Source organism: Patagioenas fasciata, chromosome 2 (genome assembly GCF_037038585.1).
Source record: "Patagioenas fasciata isolate bPatFas1 chromosome 2, bPatFas1.hap1, whole genome shotgun sequence".
NCBI classification, from domain to species: domain Eukaryota; kingdom Metazoa; phylum Chordata; class Aves; order Columbiformes; family Columbidae; genus Patagioenas; species Patagioenas fasciata.
In genome coordinates this window covers 124,060,841-124,084,065 of record NC_092521.1, presented here as the reverse complement: position 1 = coordinate 124,084,065, position 23,225 = coordinate 124,060,841, and the positions used below count along the sequence as shown (strand labels likewise).

The window sequence follows — 23,225 nt, the reverse complement described above, 5'->3', positions numbered from 1 at the left end:
TCTTTCCTTGCTGTCACCAGGATCCTTGTTCTTACTGGAGAATCACCTGTGCCATTGGATAGTGCCAGCCTTCCCAGGGTCATAAAAGCTTTGAAGGGAGGTGGAATCAACTTCACTGTTGTTGGAGTGAACAAAGAAAACAAAGCAGAACTTGAAGAAATTACTGAAGGTCAAGAAAGATAACTCTTTGCACAGAGCTATGATGCACTTGCGAATTAAAAAGGTAGGAAACTTGCTTCTGCAATGAAAATAACAGACAAGAATTCTCTCTGCTTCACGGGTACCAACGTGCTGTCTGTCTCCACAGAAGTCATGCAGTTTGAGTATTTATTTTTTTCCTTACAGTGGCCCTTCAGGTAGCAAGAGGATGAGTGTGGTGAGTGGGGTAGTTAATCTGACTTGGGTTCATTGGTACCTCAGCCGAGGGTTTGATTTTGGTTGCAAGCTCTGTCTTGTTATGACTCTCCCAGGTGGTCTTTTAGGTGGTGTGTAAAGATCTAATTCTTCTACAAACTTATTGCAGAAAAGGATGAATTTTATCTGTGCATGGAAACTCTGTGAGTTGAAGTAGGATAGATGATGGATTGGCCTTGCTGTGAACAGCTTCTGTGACTAAAGCTTTACACTGCAGCAAAAAGGAAAGAATTAAACACTGCCAAAGTTGTGTTCCTCACTAATTTTTGTTTTCATTTTTTTGTGGGTTTTTTGTTGTTGTTGTTTTTGTTTGTTTGTGGTTTTTCGTTTGGTTTGTGGTTTTTGTTGGTTTGGGGTTTTTTTTCCTATTTTTGTTTTCCCCTCTTTTTTCACTATATTTGCAGCAGTCAAGTGGCAGATCTGGTATTCTTGATAGATGAATCAGAAAGCATACGAAAAAGAAACTTTTCTCTCTTGAAGACCTTCATGATGGAAGTTGTGGACAGCTTTGTTACTTCTAGGGGCAAAGTTCATGTTGGAGTAGTCCAGTACTACCAAGAACCCCAGAAAAACTTTCTCTTAATGACTTGTATACTGTCACCATGATAAAGGAACAGATGAACAGAATCGAGCAATTGCAGCCCTCTATGTTCACTGCTAAGAGGCTGGAGCTTGTCCAAAGCCTTTTTCAGATGGCCAATGGAGGCTGCAAAGGCTTTGTAGTGATTATAGGTAAAAATGCTACTGACAGGGTGGAGGATGCGGCAATGGCTTAGAGAAGCAGTTGGATCCATGTCTTTGCAGTTGGCATAGGGGTTATCAATTCCTTTGAGCTGCTGGTGCTTCAAGGAGATTGTTAACAGTGGAAAACCTTGATGCACTGAAAACCACTGAGAGGTGTATTGTCAGTCAGGTCTGTGAATCCGAACATCCTACTATGCAGGGTAACTTGAATATTTTGTTGGGTGCATGATGACAAATATCCACATGGCTACGTGCAGTTCCTGATCAAAGTACCTGAGCTAGCTGGACAGCTATGCCACTGTTTTACTAAAGAATACTGCTCAGGTTGCTCAGTCTTGCAACTTTCTAGACTTGTACGTGGCTTCAAGTCAAGAACCACTACACTCTTCAGTATGGTAAATAGCTTCTGAAGTGAGACAGCCCTTCACATCTAGCATTCATATCCATAGCTCCTCAGTGTCTCAAAGGAGCCAGAGCAGATGTGCCCAAGGTATCCTAATCAAAAGAGAGAGACACATTTCAGTTGTATTTATAAAAGAGCCTTCCAAAAACCTAACTTTGTCATCTACAGCTGACCATACTGCTTCAGTGGGACTGTCAGCAGCAACTGTTGACAAAACTTAAGTCTCACAGAGGCACTGTGGAGAGAGGCTGTGAGAAAATCCATCGTTGTGTATGTGGGAGGTATTGGAAAGGTGTGAGCAGCAAATCCACAGTAAGCTGAGATGCTACCCAAAAGCTTTCCCTATATAAGGAACAGAACTTGCTATCTCTTACTACATCTTTGTGATGCCAGTGGTAGCTTGGATGCCACACAGCCTGAGGATCTCCCAACCCCAAAGAAAATAAAGGTTCAGTATTGGCTTTGATTAATGTAGCAACTTTTATCAGATGCCAAAGGCTGGTTTTGTAGCTGAGTTTATTCTGAGTTGGTGCTGCATTATCTGTCACCTTGTCACGTGGGAAGACTGAAGCAGAAAACATAAGCAATTGCTCTTTAAAATTACAGATTTTTGCCAGTTATTTAGTAAGATAATACTGTAGATGTGTTTGTTAAGTTGCAAAAAGAAAAATGTGGTGAATGACAAATGAAAAGGCAGAGCACTTCTGCTGAAGGTAAGGGAGATCTGTGGTTAAAGTTGGAGCATTGATTTGGGATAGCAGAAAGAGAACTGCTGGAGCAGTTCTCTCTGCACCCATACTTACAGGGACTGTGGCTGTACTTTAAATCTCCTTGTTATCTTCCTTGTGTCTTCACCTTATAGGTGATGTTTTACACGTGTTGGATACATGCTCTTAACATGTTATCTTTGTTATGCCGTAAAACTGATCATACCCAGTTCTCTAGGTTTCATTCCCTTAGTGACCAGAAACTTACTGTGTGAAAGAAAGACTGGGGTAACCACACTTCTTGTCTAAGGGTTTTCGTAACAATGGCTGAGCAGAAAACTGCCTCTCCTGCACCTGAGAGCCGCTGAGCTCTTAAACACAGCAGGTGCTTTTCAGAGAAGAGAACAGCTCGGCTTGTTTCAGTGTGAGCTCTGCACCCCCACCCCTTGTTTTTCTCACCAAAAGCTGAGCAAACCTCCAGCTGAAAAGGCATGGCCTGAAAGCGGAGAGAGGAGGCTACTGTGGAACTGGAGTGCACTGCTGCAGAACAGTGTGACCGTGGCTAGTGCAGTAGCACCTCCTGGTGTTTCGTGGCCAGAGAACAGGTAGTAACAGGAGTTACTGCAGTAAACATCTATACAGGCACACTTGTGTAGAGACAGAGAAGTTAAGGAAAGCATGTTGACTTTGATCTCACCGATGCATGTATTCATTGTTAAGTTCTGCATAAATTTGTCTAATACAACAAAAATTAACTTCTTGTAAAGCCTGTTTTATCTTATACTGTCATCTGTTTGCTGACCTTTTCTGTAATAAATCTATTAGTTCCCCTTTCTCCTGTCACTGTCTCTTAAACTGCCAGATTTTTCAGATTTAAAAAACTGCATTCAAGGTGCTTTTTACAAGGGTGTGTAGGGATAGGGTAAGGGGTAATGGTTTTAAAGAAAGAAATTCTTCCCTGGTGGGGTGGTGAGGCAGTGGAGCAGATTGCCTCGAGAAGTTGTGGATGCCCCATCCCTGGAAGTGTTCTTCACCAGGCTGGATGGGGCTTTGAGCAACCTGGTCTAATGGAAGGTGTTCCTGCCCATGGCAGTGGGTTTGGAACTGGGTGGTCTTTAAGTTCCTTCCAACACAAACTATTCTGTGATTCTATAAGCCAACAGGGTAAAAATATACCTTTGCAGCAGTAAGGTGGGGTAGTTTAACAAAGTGGATCTGTGTGGGAGAACAAGGTGATTAGAAAAAGAGCTTAGCTGCACAGAGGTGTTCATTCCTGCAAATAAATACAGGTTATCGAAAGAGTATAGAGTACCTACCAGAACCTGTTTTACATATTCTCATGCAGAACACAGTAGCACTACAGTGGATAATTTACTGCTGTTCTGGTGTTATTGCTGGTATATTGAGGAGTTGGCAGGGAATGTTTTAAGAGCTATGCAGCATGTTGGGCCGATTGTCAGGGCTATACTGCTGAGTCCATGGTTACCCTTTGCACTCCCTTCAAATTATGCAGTTGAAAAGACACAGATCTCAGAAACATCTCATTGTGAAAACATACTGTGTGTGTGCTGGACATGAACACATACTGAAGAAATATCTGATAAATGTTATGTTGTTCATGGAAATGTTTAATCGGAAACAGCCCTCACAATTAGAAAAACTCTGTTAGCTGAACTGCTGATGACCTTTGCATCACAGGTGTTCTCTGAATCTTGAAATCAGATCTACAACTTCACAACCTGGCTGAAGGGCATGACTGTGGGGTGTGTGTAGACATATGTGGATGTAGATATCTTTAACTGTTTAAGAGAAATTTTTCCTTGTCAACTAAACAAAAAATATATATAGATTTCTTATGTTGTTCTGACACTTGAGCTTTGGCTGTTTTAGCCATAAAAACTCATCCAATGTGATCTTTTAGCACTGAAAGATTTTCATGCTGCTTACCAGCAAGTAATACCCTCTAGGGGGCAGTTTGTCCCGCAGGTGAAAATACTGAAACATAACGATGGCCACTCTGAGGTGAAATTATTTCTGAATTTATTTGGTTAAAAAGCTAAACACATTCATCTTTTATATGAGGGAAAACCCAGATATCCCTGATGAAGCCTGTATGGAATAATGGTCTTATAGGAAATAGCCCAAACTAGCAAGCATGGCAAACAGCCTTGTGTTTGGTAAGTGTTTCAGAGTCAATGGCTAAAAAAGGAACAAAATTAGGGAGAGAGCTGTTTCACAAATAAAATCACATGCCTCTGACGTCTTTGCAGAGATACAACAATGGATGATAACACATCTAGAGGCACAGAATAAAATTCAGCATGACACATGAGGAATTGAGGTACAAAGCAAATAAGTCAAGTGATTTAGCTGCTTGATGAGGGCAAGGTGATTGGGGAGGGGAGGGATGAATTAACTGCATTGCAGTATTTGCTGTTACTATCAGGAGCTGTGCAAGCATAACTGAGGTAGCCCTTGCCTTACAGCCACTGTTATTCACAGTGGATTTATGACATTGCATGTAGGCAGTGCTTCCTCTTTATCTCATGTTTGTTTCTTTGGCTTGTTCTACATTTGCGTGTATCATCTGGTCTGGTGACAAAGCGATAAAGCACAGCCAACCATCAGGCTGTTGCACATTCTCTGTTGGTAGCAAAGCTCATGGAAACATTTGCAGGAATAGACCCTTTGAGGACATTTGGCTGCTGGGGAACAGTGACGAGTAATGTAGACCTTAGTACCTCCAAGTTCACATAGCCCCAGTGAAACTGGTGGGCTTGATGTTATTTTATATTTATGGAAAAACTCTCTCACTCATTCTGACTTCTGGTTCTAAATCTACAATATTTGATTTTGTTCCATTCCCATGCTTCTGACAAAAGACAAGATCACAAATAGTGTATGCTTATAGTTTCCTGTTTCTTCTACTTTTTTTCAGATTGCAACATAGATCTTTCTATAGCATTTGATATATCAAGGCACATGCAGCCAGCATCCACTGTGCTTCTGAAGCAGAAATTGCAAGCATTCCTTCCCAAGCTTTTACTCCAGATGAAATCGCTGCCAAATAACAGCTGTAGTGCTGGCTCTTTAGTCAACATTAGATTGGCACAGACCAAAGAATTAATCTCTGACTCTGATTTTGAAGACTATAATGAAGAGATCATCCAGAGGTTCTTAGATGCACAGACCACTGTGAACACCTACCTGAATGCAGACTTCTTACAGGCACTTGAGGAGAAGTTCTTCAATACGACCTATGCTAAAGTGAAGGTAACTTAATGGTATGAATGTACATCTTGGAAAAATTATGCAATTTGATGTTTACAGTCTGACGCTGAGTACTCCAGAGAGACAAAAAGGTAGTTCGGGAATTGGTCCATCCAATAGACAGAATGACAAAATGGTTGAGTGTTGGAACAAATAAAGGACTCAGTGTTCGGATTCAATGTGAATCACACAAAGCCATTTATTACAGAAACAAGCCTCCTTATATATGCAGCTATTCTCTGATCACGCGTCCACGCTCCAAGCATGCGTTCACTAATTGGATATCATCTATGTTCATGAGCTGTCCATGCGCTGGAGTCTCACTGCTGATAGGCCCATTGATTTACGTCATGTTGAGGCTCTGTTATTGTAGAACTGCCTCCCTCCCACGGCAGGTCTTGTTTTCAGCTTTCAAGGGTGGTCTTGAAATTCCTTTGGGCCTGGCTAGTTCAATAACAAATCTCAATCTAGTAGAAATCCCTCCACAGCTGAGGAACCTCTGGAGGTCACTGTGTCACTGACACCCCTGGTCAAGGAGGGTCAACTAAAGCAAGCTGTCCAGGAGTGTGTCTAGATGGCTTTTGAGTATCTCTAACAATGAAAACTGTACAACCTCTCTAGGCAACCTGTGACAGTCCTTGGTCATCCTCATGGTGAAAAAGTGTTTCTTTATGTTTATATAGAACCTCCTGTTCTTTCATTCATGTGACTACATATACCAGTTCCAATTCCCTGAGTTCTCTTGCAGTGAGATGGTTCCCAGAACATTTCAGTTAATACATATGATCACAAGTATTCTTACAGAAGACCTTCTTATATCTACCATGTACTTTGTACTTTGAGTGGTGGAAACAGTTTTCTTTCAAAATCTCTTAAATCCTCATCCTGAATCTCTGTCCAGCATAATGACAGCTCTAAGCAGAAGTCACCACAAGCATCATCCAAGAAATTTGTTTACAAAAGTCTATTTGTGTAGTTAACTTGTCAAATAGTTTCCAGTAACAAAGCTGTATTCTGCTGAGGGATCTTATGGTCAAGAAAATCTGCATAGATGCTGCAGTTAATTCCTCCATCTTGAAGTGAGGTGAAGGGAGAAGCATAACACTTGATCTGATCTCTTCTGAAGTAAATGGGGGGAGTCTTTCCACTGAGGTGGAAGAAAGTTAAATCTCATTGGAGTATTTCAGGGTTATTGTCCTGGCAGTTTTTTTCTTAAGACACTGACTCAGTAAAGCACTGACCATGTCCTGTAGTAGCTGTTTAAATATTATTCCTTACTAAGACCTCCATGCAGGAATATCTTCCTTACGAAACAGGACAGGTTGGCCCATGCAAAATACATGAGGAGTTTCCTCTGTGGAGCTTATTTTAACTTTTAGAAGATGTTAATTGTAGTCTGATGTTGTTCCATCCCACTCGGTGGGGTGAGGGCAGAGTTAACTTTTAAATATGCTGTGTGGTAGCCAGGAGTAATGACAATTACTTGAGAGCTTCAAATAAATTCCAAGTTTACTAAAAACTCAGTGGAATTACAATGAATACTGGCTTGGCAAAAGTTTGTAACTATACCATAAAACTTAACAAGACTTCAACAACAAAACTCACAATGATATTACTCTAATGTGCCCAGATAGAGAGAGAAAGATTAAGGTATCAGAAGAAAAGTAAGATTTTACCACTCCAAAGGTCAGTTGATCCAGTGACGATCTCTGTAGTTCTCTTGGTGGTGGGTGCAATGGAACTTCACTACTAGTGTCCCAAGTGAGGAGTTTATATACTTTAGTTCATTTGCATGTGAGATAGGAGAGGGTGGCTCATCTCCTCCCTCTGTGCGCAGCTTGTACTAAATAAGGAGATTGTTCCAGACATGGGTCGGTGGTGTGAGAAGTCAGTCAGTTGGTTCTCTAGGGTAGCTGGTGAATTGTTATTTCCCCTAGTTGGTCAGTGATTGCTCAATGACCCTGCCTTTGTTCCAACCCAATTAATGAGGGCTCAAGGAAGAGATATCATTAATGAGGCCTTCATTTTGCAAAGAATAGGTAGGCCTCAAGTAAGAGGTACACCCTCTCTCCGCAACACTCATCTCTTCCTCCTGCCAATAGCTGCAAAAAATACCTATTTAAGGCATAACAAACTACATACCATCACATATATGGAGTGAGAAATTGTTACAAATTCCCCTGCTTTCAGGTGAAGGCTGGCATTCTGTTTTTTTTACAGCATTTTTATATGTACAGCTTACTAATTTAGGTGGTAATTTGGTACATATTCAATACTATTTTTTTTCCCCAAAGATTTCTTAAAATGTAATTTTATTCTGAATGGGGAAAGTTGCCACATATGATTTTGCTTCTATTGGGCCTTAGTAGAGAGAACTTGTGTGACATACAAGTAAAAGCAGTGCTTTTTTTTCTCTTAATTGCCAGTTCTGTTAGATCCTGTTGAAGATTAGAATTAAGCAAGGCTTCTTTCTGGTTATGCATTATTCCTAGAAATAAATGTGCTGCTTATCTCAGCACTTTTCCAGTCGGTTAATATTCCTTTCTGATACTGATAATGTGCAAATTGAAAACACAAGACTTTAGAATGCACATGAAATCATAATTTAATCTCCCTTGGATCCTGAGTAATAACATGCTTGTTATGTAAAGATTATTAGTTATAAACATCATCAGGGATGGTGATTCTCTGTTGTTTGCATTTCTTCTTTTATTTATCATTTGTTTTTTTTTCAGCAAAAGAGATGGACCTAATTCCAGCATTTTTGACAAAGTAAGACTCAGATGTGTGCCAGCAAGAGGTTTATATAAATGAAAGCTTTGTAAACATGTATAATGCTCACACTAACACCCCACACTTCCCTTCAGCCCCATGTTTTTAAAATGAAAGGATTGCCAAAAAATGCATCAAGCCCAGGCCTACAGTGTGGTTTCTAACAGTCTGTGGTGTGTTTACCCATCTATGGTTCACCTCCCCACTGCACCACACTCTGCTTGAGCAAACATAGAATCAGCACCAGTGCCTCCGTCTTGGATGTTTGGAAACTTTGCACCACCAGAGCAAGTTGACTCTGCCTGCTCTTAAATTATGGTCTCTTTGATGTTTTACCACAGAAGTGGGATTGTTTGGTGTTACAGTCTCTTAATTTGCCTTTTCTCACCTGTGGAAAAGTGCACTTTAACAGAAGTATTCCTTTAGAGTTTGCACTGTTTGAAGCTGTGCAATGTATAGGGAATGTAAAACAAGAAGAATGGAAGGGAAGGAGCTCTAGCTGTGCTTGTCCACTTGTTGGTCAGAGTTTCAGAGGACTTAAAAATTATTATTGTTGGGGGCAGGAAACGGTTTACCTGTGCAGCCTCTTTCTGGGAAACCTAATCCACTGGCTGAGTGACCCCTGAGAAGACTTCTGCTGGTTAGAAGTGAGGAGAGAAATGGGAAGAGACTGGTAGCTTGAAGAGTTACTGTAAGAAATGGTGCTTTCCTCAGCCCTGAGAGGGTCTTAACTATATTGACCTGAAAAGGCAGGAATGTAGCCAATACAAAGGGTCAGTATTAGCATCCTTATGTGTGCTAAGCTTCATGTCTTAACAAGTAAAAATATGGCAGAGTGGAGCAGGGGGGTGCACTGCCTATGTGGAAAGGGCAAGGGGACGTAAGCATCCGCAGAGAGGTAGCATTGGACTGAGAGAGGATGTGCTTCGAAGTGTGGTTCAGATGGCAGCCAACTGGAGACGCTCTTGCAGAAAGGGAATTTTTTGTTTGGTCTCAGTTTCACATGCAGATATGGGAGAACTCTTCTGACATCAGAGAAGGCTCTGCAGTGGATAAGTCACAGCAGAATTGACCTTCCACCTTTCTAAGATGGCAGATATAATTAATAGCAATGCTGTGAACTGGTCAGCAGGATGAATCCCTCAAATGGAACTGCGGTCATGGAAGACTCGCTTCTGTGTTCTGTTTTCCTTGCTCCTCAGCACTTTTTCCAGCACATGTTTCAGATCTACTACAGTGTAGTGCAGTTTGACTACCTTATAGCCAGTTTTCAATGTAAACTGTGCATTTTGCAAAGACTCAACTCTTAGTCTCTTCTCAATTGACTTGTCAGTCCTCCCTTTCCCTACAGGTTCTGTTAGTATTTTCAGATGGGCTGGATGACTCACTGGAAGATCTCAGGAAAGCAGCTGACTCCCTTCGCTTTAAAGGTATTACAGGACTGCATTGATGCTCCGGCCTCCTGCTACCAATGGCCCAATGTATTGTTCCCCAACAGCTTTTATGCATAACATTACCTCTCTATGTTCATATGGCATTCCTCAGGAGTCACTGAGAGAGTGTTTGCTTCTCCGTGTGAACCAGTGTACATGATGGCTTATCGCTGTTTGGCAGATGATGCCACAAACATGCCTAGGGGTGCAGAGGGCTTGGGATGGTTCTGGTTTCTGGAGTCCAGATAAAGCACCTGGGGCAAATCAGGACAGCCCCTCTCACTGATGAGTGTAGCCCCAGAGGTTAGACCCAACTCCGAGTTCTGGAGAAGAAAACAGTTTTACAGTTCTGCTTGGGCACTAAGTAGCAGTTGGTTAAATATTGTTGGTTAAATAGTATTGTTCAGGTATTCACTAATTTAAATCTATGCTTACATTGAAGGTCTTGATGCACTTATATTAGTTGGCCTGGACAATACACAGAACTTGACTGAACTTCGGGAAATAGAGTTTGGCAGAGGGTTTGAATACAACAAACCTCTGAGTGTTGGGTTTGCAGAGATTGCAAGCATCTTGCAGCGAAACCTTGTAAGTCCTTCTGTGACATAAACCAAAGGGGGAAAATCAGTCTTTGTTTTATTATTAATATACATTGATGAAAAGTTTCTTGTTATTTTTCAGGATACTGTTGTAGAAAGGAAATGCTGTAAGATTGTTTGTAAATGCCTTGGAGAAAATGGTGATCTTGGTGGCCAGGGGAGTCGTGGAAGAAAGGTAGGAAAGCTAAGATAGACATTACTTATGAATTGCTTTATTTTTGAAGTTTTCATTTTTTGTAGTATTTCAGAGCATGCGTGTGCCCATGATCTTTGCTGTTAGGACACATGAAGGAGAAACATGAAATGTGATCATTTCTCTGCTGTATGTTCATATTGCAAAAGTGGTTTTGTAGTTAAAATCATTCATACATATAGAAGTCATTAAGAACTCTCTTTCACCAATTCAATGGAAAATGGAGAGGAATTTAAAAATTGTTTGATTAACCAAGAGGCTTGTTAGCTATTGTGAATGAGAAACTTCCAGCCGACAAGCTGAGAGTAGAAAATAATCCTTTATCGCTAGCTGTGAGCATTATCCTTTTGTGCCTCCGGTTATTCAAAATATCCTCTTCTGTAAGTTTCTTCTGATCCAATGCAGTACTAATTTAAATTATTTCCTTTAAGATTTTATATTGTCTGTTTTAAACCTTTTAAGTATTATGTATATCACCACTTCAGCGGCATGCTAGTGGACTTCATTATTAATGTTTTTAGTTTATGTCATCTCCGTTTGACTACTATTCTGTTATTTCTACTTATTCCAGTAGCACAGTAAGTAAATTATATTTGAAGTTAACACTCTTCAGTTATGTAGTTACAGTTAAATGCATTTTTGGTTATCTCTTGGCAAAAGTATAGTTTTCTAATATTTATTCATAAAGCAATTTACTGATTTCTTGCATTACTCTTGTTCGTTTTCTACACCTCTCTTTTTTATTAAAATGTCTCCATTAATGTGCTTAGACGAAACAGTGTTCAGAATGTAGATGTGGTTGCTTTGCAGACAGATATGATGCCTGGGTTATACAGCCTACCTTTGTAAAAGCATGTTTTTGCAGCATTAATTTGTGTCTCATTTTTCTTCATTTTCATTCCTAGAAATTTTGTTTGTTGTAGTTTCAGTCGTTTAAGTTTTTGCCTGAGGGTATGAGGTTTGCATCACTTCAGATATGAAGTTGCAGTATTCCTGAAAGTCTTTGTCAAGTATTGCAATGTCATTGTCCTAACATGTCTTCAACTCCTTATATTTTTCATTTCACCTTAGAATTTCATTACTGTAGTGCTTCCTTTTCCACATCACTAAGGAAGAGATTTAATTTGAGCAGATATCCCAATGAGTTTTTTTAACCGATCAGGCAGTTTCCTGAAGTAACATACTGAAATTTTATATTGAACATCATTTGACAGGGGGGAGAGGGACTGTTTTTGTGGTGTGTTTGGTGTTTTTTTTCACAGCTGTGTCAAATATGTAGTACTGTTCACAGTGTCTGTGTAAATGTAGTTGATGGAACTGGCCGTCCTCAGCATAACCAGATCTAATTTCAGAAAATGTTTCCTCTCTCCATGTGCAGAGTAATCTGATAGAAATGAACCCAGTGTGTGTGGAGAACAGTGTTACTTATCTCTTAAGTTCCTGTTTTTCAGGGAAGTACAGGTTACAGAGGATCTCCTGGCCATCCTGGTGAGGAAGGTGGGGTTGTAAGTAAACATTATTCCTTCCTGCTAAGATTATGTTGGCTGGTGCCTGAACCTGTTTGCACTTATTCTCTCAGTGCTCATGACTGTTAAGCTGAAATGTGTTTAAGCAATGTGTATCTGAAGGTAAATAAATGGACTTGATCCTCTGTGCATCTGCACCTCACCATAGTTAGTAACAATTTCTAATGCAGAAACAGAATGAATTAGAAGGAATCACACAAGAGCATCTTCTGTGGTACATTTATGACCAACTCATATACTCACTTTTTGTGACAGACTGTTCCAGATTCTGTGCTGCTAGTTCTTATAGAAATTGCCATCCTTTCCCTTCTTAACATGAATGATTATCTTATGACTGGTAACAAAGCTGAGTTTTGTAGTGTGTTTTAGTGATTTCCAAACCCTTTGTGATGTGCTGTTCCTGACGTAACTTGAACTTAATATGTATAAGCCAAAGCGCAACCCAGTAGGAGTATTTCTTCCTCTTTTGCTGTCTAGAAACAAACAACTCCCACAAATAATAAGATATAATTTCCTTAGCACCATAAGCACAGAACAGGGTTTACAACACTGTACCCATGACATGAATATTACTCCTAAATACAGGGGAGAATCCTGCAAACCAAGAACCAGCCAAGGATTTATCTCTGTATATAGCTGCAGAATCCACATTGGAGTAGTTACAGTTCTCACAGTAGATTGGTCAGCCTGAATTTGCCTTTGGTGGGTCAGCCTGACACAAGCCCACTGTCTATTAATGGCAGGAAGATGTGCCAGGGGAGGTTTAGGTTGGACATTAGGAAAAGGTTCTTCCCCCAGAGGGTGCTGGAGCACTGGAACAGGCTCCCCAGGGAGGTGTCACAGCCCCAAGCCTGACAGTGTTCAAGAAGAGACCGGACAACGCTCTCAGACAAATGGTGTGAACTGTGGGGTTGTCATATGCAGGGACAGGAGTTGGACTCGATGATCCTTGTGGGTCCTTTCTAACTCAGAACATTCTATGACCTTCTATTCAGAAAAAGGCAGTAAGGGAAAGGACAGTTGTCATATGGGATTATCAAAAAGATGCATTGGAATGGTGGTTTTACAGTTTCTTTGGAAATCACTGGCTGTAACTACTGGAGCAGTTTCTGTGAATTTTCTTTTTTTTCAGGTGGCCTGCTTTGCTGAGCAATAGGATGAAATTCCATATAACCAGTTTCTAGAATGGCTTATGTATGTTGCTCAGGAATAGAAGAATTTTCACATCCTTTCACAGATATGAATGACATAAGTAGGAACTAAAATTCAGATCCTGAGAGTTTAAAACAAGAAACGTCTTGAACACAATGAAATGGGATGCCTCAATTTTTTCACTACATCATTTTGATTTGAAATATTCTAAATCTTGCGTTTTTTGAAGTGGTGACAACAATTTTGATTTTGTTTTTGTGTATGAAATTGAATTTCTGGTTTTGACCTGAGAATCCAGAATAATCTTCTATAACAAATATATTACAGAAGTCTTGTTTCTGAATATTCTCATCTCTTTTCTGTGGCAAGATGTTAAGTGGTGATGGCCACACTTTGAGAAACTTTCTCCATCTCCTTCGTGTGAAGCCTACAAATAACTTCAATATTCAGTTAAAAAACAACCCACCAAAAGACCTACCTTCAAGTACAGGGATTTCAGTCAGAGATTGGTAGTGCAGTCTAAAACCTGGCATGATAGAGCAGAGAATCAGGTGCAACTCAAACTAGTGACTGACTGTTCTTTTATGGCCAGAATGAAAATTTCCAGGTGACTTCCATTTGTGTCTTTAATATAATGAATGGTGGTATAATTGTGTCTTGCTTTAATCTTATATGATGACTTAATCAGTAGCCATCATTATATGGATGAGTTGGAACATTCTCTTTTGTTTCCTAGGGGGAGAGAGGACCAGTTGGTTTCAATGGGACTCAAGGAGACAGGGGATGTCCCGGTGCTAGAGGCCATAAGGTAAGTATGTCACTTTGAAGCATTTCCTAATTTTGTTTCCCACAAACCTGTTTTCCATACTGAGGACAAATTCCTGTGTCTTCCTGAAGCATGGATGGACAGCAAGACCCAACTCTAAGGGTAGCAGACAATTTTTGTTGTCTCCTTTTGAGAGGTACTTTGTGTAACCAAAGCACGGGCAAATGACTACAGAGTTTGCTGGCTCAACAACTTCCCAGTGTCTTTTCCACCATCATCTCCAGACTGCCCTTGGCTAAAGTTGTAAAGCTTTACAGAACAGGAATGAAAATGAAGGCTGTACTGTCTTCCCATAGGGATGGGGTCAATCCCATCTGTGGCAGTAGGGGATTTTATGGTAGGGACCATGAACACTGAGCCCACCACACCTCTGCACAACAAGCTATCATGCCCTGCTCCTCAAGCTCAATAAAAATACTTTCACCCAATTTGATCTATGTTTGTTTTCAATTTCAGGGGGCCAGAGGCTATAGAGGAAGTCAGGTATGTGTATTTGTCTGTGATCAAGTTTCTTAGAGAACAGTGTTCTGCTTCCTTTTTAAAATCATGTTGCCTTTTAAGATGAAAATATCAACAAGGAAGGAAAACAGTGTAATAACTTCAGAGTATTTAATGTACTTTTGCTATGGTTGTATAAGAATGGTTTTAAGTGAGCTGTTAGGGATCGCATTATTAAAAACCAGTACTTGTATTTTAGCATGGTTGCAGTCATAGTTGATATAGTCTAGTTCACAGGAAAGGAATTTATTGATATTAACAATCTGTCAAGATGTTAATTCTGGTAGCTGAATCTCATATTGTAATGGTTGAGGCTGCAGAGCAGAACAGGGAAAAAAGTTTGTGACTAGTATTTGTTGCAGATTTGGACAGCATTTTCACTGAATCATTATTGATGCTTTCAATATCCAGACCTCTTCAGCTGTTTTTGTCATCCGCCAGTCTGGCAACTCTGCTTATTTAACCTTTCAAACATACTTGTTCATCGAAGAGATATTGTAACCAATTCATCAATAAAATGTGGAGCCTAGAAGATAATGATCTGTAGTGGCAATATGAGTTCCCAAGCCAGAGCAATTAAAATAGAATTCAGATTGTGTTGGGTGCTTTGATACAAATTCCAAACCTGAGCAGCTCTACATGTGAGAAAGTTCAGAGTGTGTTTCTGATACATCAGCTCTAACTAAAGTACAGCTCGTGACTTTTTGAGTTCTATGTGTTTTTCTTCCCTTTTCCATTTTCCACTGTGTTCCCTGAAGTAATTTGTCTTTTAAGTATCTGAAACATCTCATTATAGAAGAGAGTGCTTGCGACAGTTTTGATTTGTCCAAGTTGAATCATACAGTAGGTCTTATCAGGAGCACAAATCCTGTGGAAATTCAATGAATATGTGAATTTCTTCATATGTTGTGTCATTATATCCACTAATTTATTTTAACTAAAAATATAAAACTTTCAGCACATAAAGAATGTGATTAAGTATTACTAACTTAGTAAGACTGAGGCAATTTATTGAAGCCTGCAAAGTTATTTGGAGAAAAAATGCAATACTGAGTATTTAATACTATGAATTTGGCTCAGGTTTTCTGAGGTAGGAAATAAGTGAGGAAAAATTGCTTGCTTAGTGCTCGATATTTTCTGGAATACTTATTCAATAAATTATTGTTGGTGACATATTCATCTTATAAAAATGTACAGCCAGCTATTTTTTTCTGGTAGTACATATAAAACTGTTACAAACGAATGAAAAATTTCCTCAGGAACTATGACTAGGTGGTTTTAAAAGTCAGTTTAGCATAAAACCTACAAAGTGATTGTATCGGCGTTCTCTACCGGAGTGAATTTCCTGAACAACAAGTTAACATCACAAACTCCCTAAGGTTGGCATGGGTGTTTTGTGAGAAAATGGCTCCTATAAATGTTTGCAACATGGTTATTTGTTTTTTGCAGACAAAGGGAAGAGAAGAGCAGTGTGTGTTTGGATGGGAATGTGACTGTTGTTTGTGTAGCAAGCATCACATTACCGAAACATTAATGAAGTTTCTTTAATAAGTCCTAAAGCCTACCATCAGTCTTCTGTAATTGTTTTTATCATGGTTATTCTTTCTAGCTTTTCAATTCACTGTTCATGGTATACAATTATTAAAAAAGAAGGCACAATACAAACACATATAATAGTTGACAGCAGAAGTACGAGATTATCAGCATGTTATATCAGATACTAGTAGTTATATTTTGGAACAGATGAAAAAGCAGAACTTAAATCCTGATGAAGATCTGTAGTTTCGTAACCATTGTTCTTACTCAGTGTTCTTAACTATGGATTGTTTCAAAAGTTAAGAATTCGTTAAATATCTGAATTATTATTTTTTTGTTTATGATTAGTATTCTTAATTATTCTTGCTAGCCATTGAAAATGACTATTCTTATTCAAGTGTCCAAAAGTATGGTGAACTCTTCTTCCCTTGGTCAAAGAAGCAATTGAACTGATGCTAATAGGGTTGGGTTTTTTTGCTTATTGCTACAGGGTGAACATGGTGAGAGTGGATTTGATGGCGCTAATGGAGAGCAGGTAATCATTGCTTTAAATGTGCAGTGCAGTTAAAGACACCTACCTCAGGGTTCAAAAGTGCAGATTTTTTTCGTTTTGAATGGGCTTTAAACCAGCACAGAAATGCTGTTGTTTAGAGTGTGTTTACTTGTTTGGAGTTTAAAATCTAGATTGAAGTTGGATTCTGCCGGGCAAAATTTGGGAACCACATTTACTAGAAAGAACATCATTATTTTTTTCTTCTTTCCTCCTTCTTTGTGAGTCTAGGGAGAACATGGATTTCCTGGACCTTCTGGAGAGAAAGGCAACAGAGGAAAACAGGTGAAGTATCCTTTATTGTAATGTTTAGATTCTATGGCAACATCTTTCCAGAGTGTAATGCTATCTGTAATGCCTGTGAGTTGTTTTTAATAGCTGCCTGTTCTCTAATATGATGTGGTGCCAGCTGTAGATTAGTGTAGCTCCACTGACTTAAACAAATCTGTATTCTCTTATCTGACCTTCCTCCAACACATATACTATTTAACCTGTATCTGAACTGCTTGTGCTCTTTTTATGAATTTAGGGCAGAAAAGGCCCCAGAGGAGAACCAGGTGAACGAGGAGAATCTGGTCTAAGAGGAGATCATGTAAGCATATTCCTTCTTTTATGTTAGATTGCTCTGATTTGTGCTTGTGTTTTGTGATGGAACTGCCTGAAGTATATGTGATTTGAAGAGGTTTACACAATCCTAGATGGTCCAATGCTCTGCAAGTAGTATGGCATGTTCCTGGAGTCCTGAACTCTTTAGATGCAGATGGACTGATCTGTTTTGATATGTTGCTTGCAAGCAGATGTTTAAACCTCAGGTCTCCTCCTTGTTCCTTGTGTTTTTGTTTTATTCATGTGTTTGTGTTTACCATGAGCAACATAACTCCTTTCGGAGCTACTCAGTCCTCCCTGGTGGTTCCCACATGATAGAGAAATTTCTGGATCACTTGAAAGCCCTGTGCACTGACTCTTGGTTAGCAATTTATAATGATGCAAAGGCATGTTACTACTTGATTCTGACAGGTTTTTCCTTGCATGCTCCAGAGTCCTGTATAAATGCAGTTCCTGAGGACTAAAATTTTGGTGGAGAAACCACACTTCTTGTATCCTAACTTTTAAGTCTACTCACACATATTTCAAAGACCTTTGTTCCAAAGGGTTAAATATAGTGTTGACTCTTGTCTTCTAATGCTTCTAAAAAAAAAAAACCAAAACAAACAAACCAAAACAACTAAACATGCCCCCCCCCCACCCCCGCCTCGAAACCTCCACAGGTGTAATGTTAACTTGCCTCTTTGAGAGATCAGGATTTCACCTGTGTCTAGCATGAAGTGGCTAAATGTAACCCAATCTAGAACTCACTAAGTAGTTATGATCTTAATTAACTATACCGAAACAACCAGAACAGCTTCACATTTTCAGGGTTTAATTTGTTGTCCATTAGTAATACTTTTAATCTTTTTGCAAAAGAAACTTGTGGACTTTGCAGAACTTCCTATATAGTGTTATAAGCATCTTAATTTCAAATAGCCTTTGTATTTCTTGTTGGCTGCAATGATGAATCTGATTAATCCTGTTTCCATATCCTGCCTCTGTAATCAGAGTAATAAAGATGTGGTCACTGAAAATGCTGAGCTTTCTGCTTAACTTTTCAAGGGAAATCCTGGGAGTAACAGTAATGTTCCTGGTCCTAAAGGTGAAAAGGGAAACCCCGCGCAGCAGGTAAGCGAGTAGTTCTATATTATGGAGAGAGGATTTGCATAATTTCTAAGTTCTATTGGCTGTCCAGTGACTAAGCAGCTCTTTTACTTTGTGTTTTGCCTTTAGTGTATGTTTGCAACGCAGAAAGCTTTTGAGAAGTACTTGGTACTGTAAAAATAAGTTTAAAACTTTAATGAAGACTATGGAAATATACTCATAGTATAGAGCTAAAGGAATATATAGATTTAGTGTAAATATATTATTCTACCACAAATTTACATTACCAACCTGAGAGGCTTCTAGTAATGGGTTGCTGGGAAAAAAGGCATTGGGTATCAACAGGCTTTACTCATTTTACTGTGGAACTGCTGTTTCCTCAGGGTGGTTGATAAACTCCATTTTGACCTGTACCTGAAATATAAAAGCTGGGATGTGTGCTTATGTAGTGATGTCTGAATTTTTAAGAGGTGTTTGAGCAATACTCCAAGAAAAGAAACATAACAAAAAGCGCAGCTCATTTTACAGTTGTACTTTGTTTGGAAAGAATAAGCAAAATTGATAACTAGTTGGACAGTAGTGTGTAAGTGATGCTGGATGAAAGCTCAAGATGTTGAGAACTAGGAACATGTGAGAAAAATCCACTGTTTTAGAAGCTGGATTCTATCTGGACAAATTGAGTTGTGTGCACATGTTTGGATACATGTGTGTGGACATGTTTGGATATGTGTGTGTGCCTATACACCTTTGTAGAGTGTGCTGAAAACAATAGACACTCTTTGGAGAGTAATTGTGTTTTACTGACTCTTTGGAAACAAACCTCATCAAACTTTCTCAAGAAGTCAAATTGAAAGGCTGAGGTAAAATGATTTCACAAAAGCCTTGACCAAGTATCAGCTGTTAGTAACAGATACTGCAAATCCAAAGCAAGCCTGATACCTCTGGTTTATAATTTTTGATTGTAAATGATTTCAGGAAATAAGAATCATTTAGCATGATACAGCTGATTGTAATGAAGTTACTTAATAGAAACAAAGAAGAAACGCATAAAGAAGAATTTGTAAGTACAGGAAAAAGACAGTGTTTAAAGAGCCTGTTCATTACTTTGTTTTGCAGGGAGACCCAGGACCACATGGACTCCAAGGAGAGCAGGGTGATGCTGGCCCTGATGTAAGAACAGTAATCAATACAGGGTGGAAGTAACTGATACAAGACACAATGGGGTTCCCATTGAGAAAATCAACTTTTCTTTCTTTTATCCTTAAGACCTGCAATGAGAGGGAACAAAAATCTTCTAAAATTTTCATAGTGAAACATATTTGTCTTCAAATTTAGAATCTTATGTGTATTGCAATGTCTTCTGTGTATTTTTTATAAATCAGGAATTTGCTATCACTTCGATTTCAGATCTGATTCATATGAAGTCACAGGCTTTAAACTCAATGCAACTTTTTTTATGAGTCTTACCTGCTTCATAATTTCACCATAGATAAATCTATCCCTTCTTCCTCCCCATGACTGCAAGTTCTCTATGTCTGTTCAGGACTATATATAAACTCACTGGCAGGTGAGCTGCTCTTTTTTATCTATGGGAGACTGGAATTTATGAAGACACCTCTTCTAGTCTGTCAGAAAGGTACCTAATGCCAGAGTCTGGAATTATGATTGGTCCTCAGTCAGGCTGCTGAAACATGCTAAAGGCTGCTAATGATGTGAGGTTTAACAGTAACATTGACTAGTGCTGCTGAGCAGTGTGCAGCAGAAAGCGGTGCAGACCTCTTAGCTCAGAGACAGAGAAGAGGGCTGTTATTTAAACCAAGGAGCAGCTGACTGGCGAGAGGTGAGGTGCCTTCCCTCTGCAGAATTTTGTTGAGATGCCTTCCATCTGCACTCACAAAGGGTCTAAAGCCTTTTTTTTTTTCTTTTCATAAGGCTTACTTGTATAGGAATTTCTGTTCCAAATCTACTCTTTTATTGTTTTTACTTCGAACATTTCTTTAGAAATAATCTTTACTTTCTATAAGCTGCCTTTGTTGTGATTGTATGTATAAGGTATTTTATTACAAGCTGTTGTTTCACATTTTGCTGCGTGTTCTGCATGTAATTCCTCGTGTCACTCCTTCCTAGGGTGCAGCAGGTCGAAGAGGCCCCCCAGGTGTGAAGGTGAGTGGCTGACACTGCTGCTGCTGGTCTGTTAGATATGCAGCTACATGTCCAGCCTGAGCATTTGCTGTTCTTAAGGGAGGAATTTCACTGTGATGCCAAACACAAGTGTTTAACAATCAAAAGTCTGCTTCAAGCCAAGGATGTACCAGAGGCCCTCTGACTTGAAGGATTTAGAATCGGAAAGAAGATTTCATTGAAATAAAAGGACATGTACTTTTATTATTAATGCAAATGTGGGAATGTAAACAGAAAAGAGACTGTTGCTAAAGGTGCTGGGAATGAGTCGTCAGGCTGCATTCTTGCAGCAAAAAGCCCTAGTCAACTCCAGTGTGTCGTGATTGATCATTCCAGGAACATCCTCTGGTGGAAAATTCTCTCGTGTCATTGTTAGGTGGTAGCCGTGGTTTTCCTAGACCTATACGCCAGGGAGCCAGGATGAAAGGAAACTTTCCTGAGATGTAATGGGTAAATTCTCTTAAGTGAAGTTTTAGATAATGTTCTTGAAAAAGTTGTTTGTCCCAAGTTTGTAACAAGCACAAGGACTCTGTGGTTAGAAAATAAAAACGTTCAACTTGTTTAGTAAAACCACAGAATTGCAGAGTGCAGAATTAGTTGAACCTTTCAACACAACCTTCTTCATCTCCATGGGGGCCCCTCCCCCAGTGATGAGGCCACCCTTTTGCAATATGGTAGGAAGGAGGGAGATGACTGAACTTCACAGCAGCAGAGAACTTCCATACTGTTTTTGTTTAAGTACTTGATGACCAGCTTTGAGTTCTAACAGTATAACAAAAAACTTTGCATTGGTCAGTAGGCATCAAAAGCTAGGGCCCAGCTCATGTTCAGAGCACAGCTTATGTAAATAACCTGTTCATTGAAAAGCTGTAAAAAGCAAATGGCAAAGAGAGTTACCTTCATCTGTCTTCCTTGTCTCCTGGAGGAACTAGATGGAATAGTAAACCCTGCAAGTTGACACTGGCATCCATCCTTGGGTGAGATTTTGGGTGTTGTGTCCTCCCACCAAGATCTCCTGCATGGCAGGGAGTTGCAAAGCTGCCACAGAAGCACAGCACAACATGTGAGAACTTCTCTCTACAGCCTTCCTGGTGTCCCTGGGCCTGGAAGTAGAACTGTGTCCTAATGTTTGCAAGATCTTCAAGGGCACTTCTGTGGACCACAGGATCTGGCTCTGTAAGGATATATGTTGTGGCCAATTCTTCTGGAAGAGGAAGGTTTTGTGCTGAAATGGAACAGAATGGAAATCAATCCCTTTTCAGATGAAGATAAATATTGGTGGTGACATACTCAGGGACAAATAATCAAATTACAGGCAGTGAGCCAGAATTCACCTAGCTAATGCCTAAGGACTTGTAGCAGGTTTAGCTCTTGATAGAAGACACTGAACTAATGCCCTCGTCAACAAAGTTGTTAACTTCCCTTGCAGTCAGCATGAACACACCACTTTTCACCATATCCTGAAAAGGACAATTTCCTGGGGCTTCTAGTTCAAAATATTTGCTGCTTTTTGTGATAAAAGGGAAACTTTTTGAAATAGTAAAAAAAAAAAAAAAAAAAAAGAAGCACAGCTAGCCGTTCTTAACATCGGAACTAATCAGCAAACAGAAGGAACGGAAGGTGTGATGTAGCCTCAGAAAGGTGTTTGTCACGGACAAGAACAACACTGCAGTCTGTGTTCTGAAAGCAAAGCAAAATAGTCAGACGGAAAGTAGAATAAACTGAAGAAGGGCATGAGAGAGAAGAAAAAAAAAATAACTCCTTTGAGTTTGATTCAAAGTTAATTTAAGTAGCTGAAAACTTTCTATTCGTTTTGGATTCTAGTAGAATATGCCTAAGGAATTTGTCCGTTTTCATTGTAGTCAGAGTGATTTTTGTGGAAATCTATTTCTATTTGGTTTTTTACATCTGTCATAAGCCTAGCATCAGTGTACGAATTGATGTTCCGTGTTACATTATGGTAATACACTAGCTGAAATGCCTTTTTTTCTATTTTTATCTTTAATTTCATTCATGTGGCAGAGAATGGGAGTTCAGCCTTTTGAATGTGCTTTTGCTCAGAAGATTCTTTCCAGAACTATCTGTCTCTTGAAAATCTTCAGACATATGTTTCTTATTTCTCCTGTGAAGAGATCTGCGAGTCCTGAAATATCGTGGTGCTAATTATCAGCATTTTACTCAGCTAAACTGACTCATCCTCACATGGCAACTTTATGTAAATGAGAGCTGGTATAGTATGTGTTTGAGGGATTTCGTGTTTTTTTGGAGGGTTTTGTTTTGTTTTTTCCCATCATCCAGGAAGATGTGACTGGCCTCACTGAGTAGCCAGAATGAAAGTTCAGGAGTATAAAGACATCTAATTCTAGGATGAATTGTGAAGTCATGGGTCCCCCTCAGAATAGTTCTTCATGGATGAGTGAAGAGGATCTGCCCATGTGGCCTTGACTTTGACTTCTCATGGTTTCTGCAGTGGACAAGGGTAATGCAGGAGACTTACTGAGACTGTGGTGCAAAAAGCACTTAGCAAAATGCAAAGTAGGTGGAACTAACCTCTTATGCTGCAGATTTTATATTCATCTCACACCCTAAACAAAAAAAAAAAAAGCTATGGAACTCTTTTGCCTTTTGAATTTTCTTCAACAGGAATTTGAAGATGCTTGAAAGCTGTTCGGGAGCATTGAGAAACAGTCTATCAATTGATACGCTGTGTAGATATTAAATTATCTGTT

General features: G+C 39.5%; 1 protein-coding gene across 8 annotated transcripts in view; it reads left to right on the top strand.

Annotated features, from left to right (window-relative positions):
- LOC136097740 (collagen alpha-4(VI) chain-like) overlaps positions 1-23,225 on the top strand; it is a 67,402-nt gene that overhangs the window by 25,856 nt on the left and 18,321 nt on the right. For all 8 annotated transcript variants that reach the window (XM_071804894.1, XM_071804897.1, XM_071804898.1 and 5 more), the window contains 13 exons: positions 5,207-5,541; positions 9,662-9,740; positions 10,186-10,331; positions 10,425-10,517; positions 11,987-12,040; positions 13,950-14,021; positions 14,496-14,522; positions 16,564-16,608; positions 16,855-16,908; positions 17,153-17,215; positions 18,274-18,339; positions 19,432-19,485; positions 20,443-20,478. In XM_071804894.1, the coding sequence (XP_071660995.1) occupies positions 5,207-5,541; positions 9,662-9,740; positions 10,186-10,331; positions 10,425-10,517; positions 11,987-12,040; positions 13,950-14,021; positions 14,496-14,522; positions 16,564-16,608; positions 16,855-16,908; positions 17,153-17,215; positions 18,274-18,339; positions 19,432-19,485; positions 20,443-20,478 (1,124 nt within the window). The remainder of the gene's footprint in view (positions 1-5,206; positions 5,542-9,661; positions 9,741-10,185; positions 10,332-10,424; positions 10,518-11,986; positions 12,041-13,949; positions 14,022-14,495; positions 14,523-16,563; positions 16,609-16,854; positions 16,909-17,152; positions 17,216-18,273; positions 18,340-19,431; positions 19,486-20,442; positions 20,479-23,225) is intronic.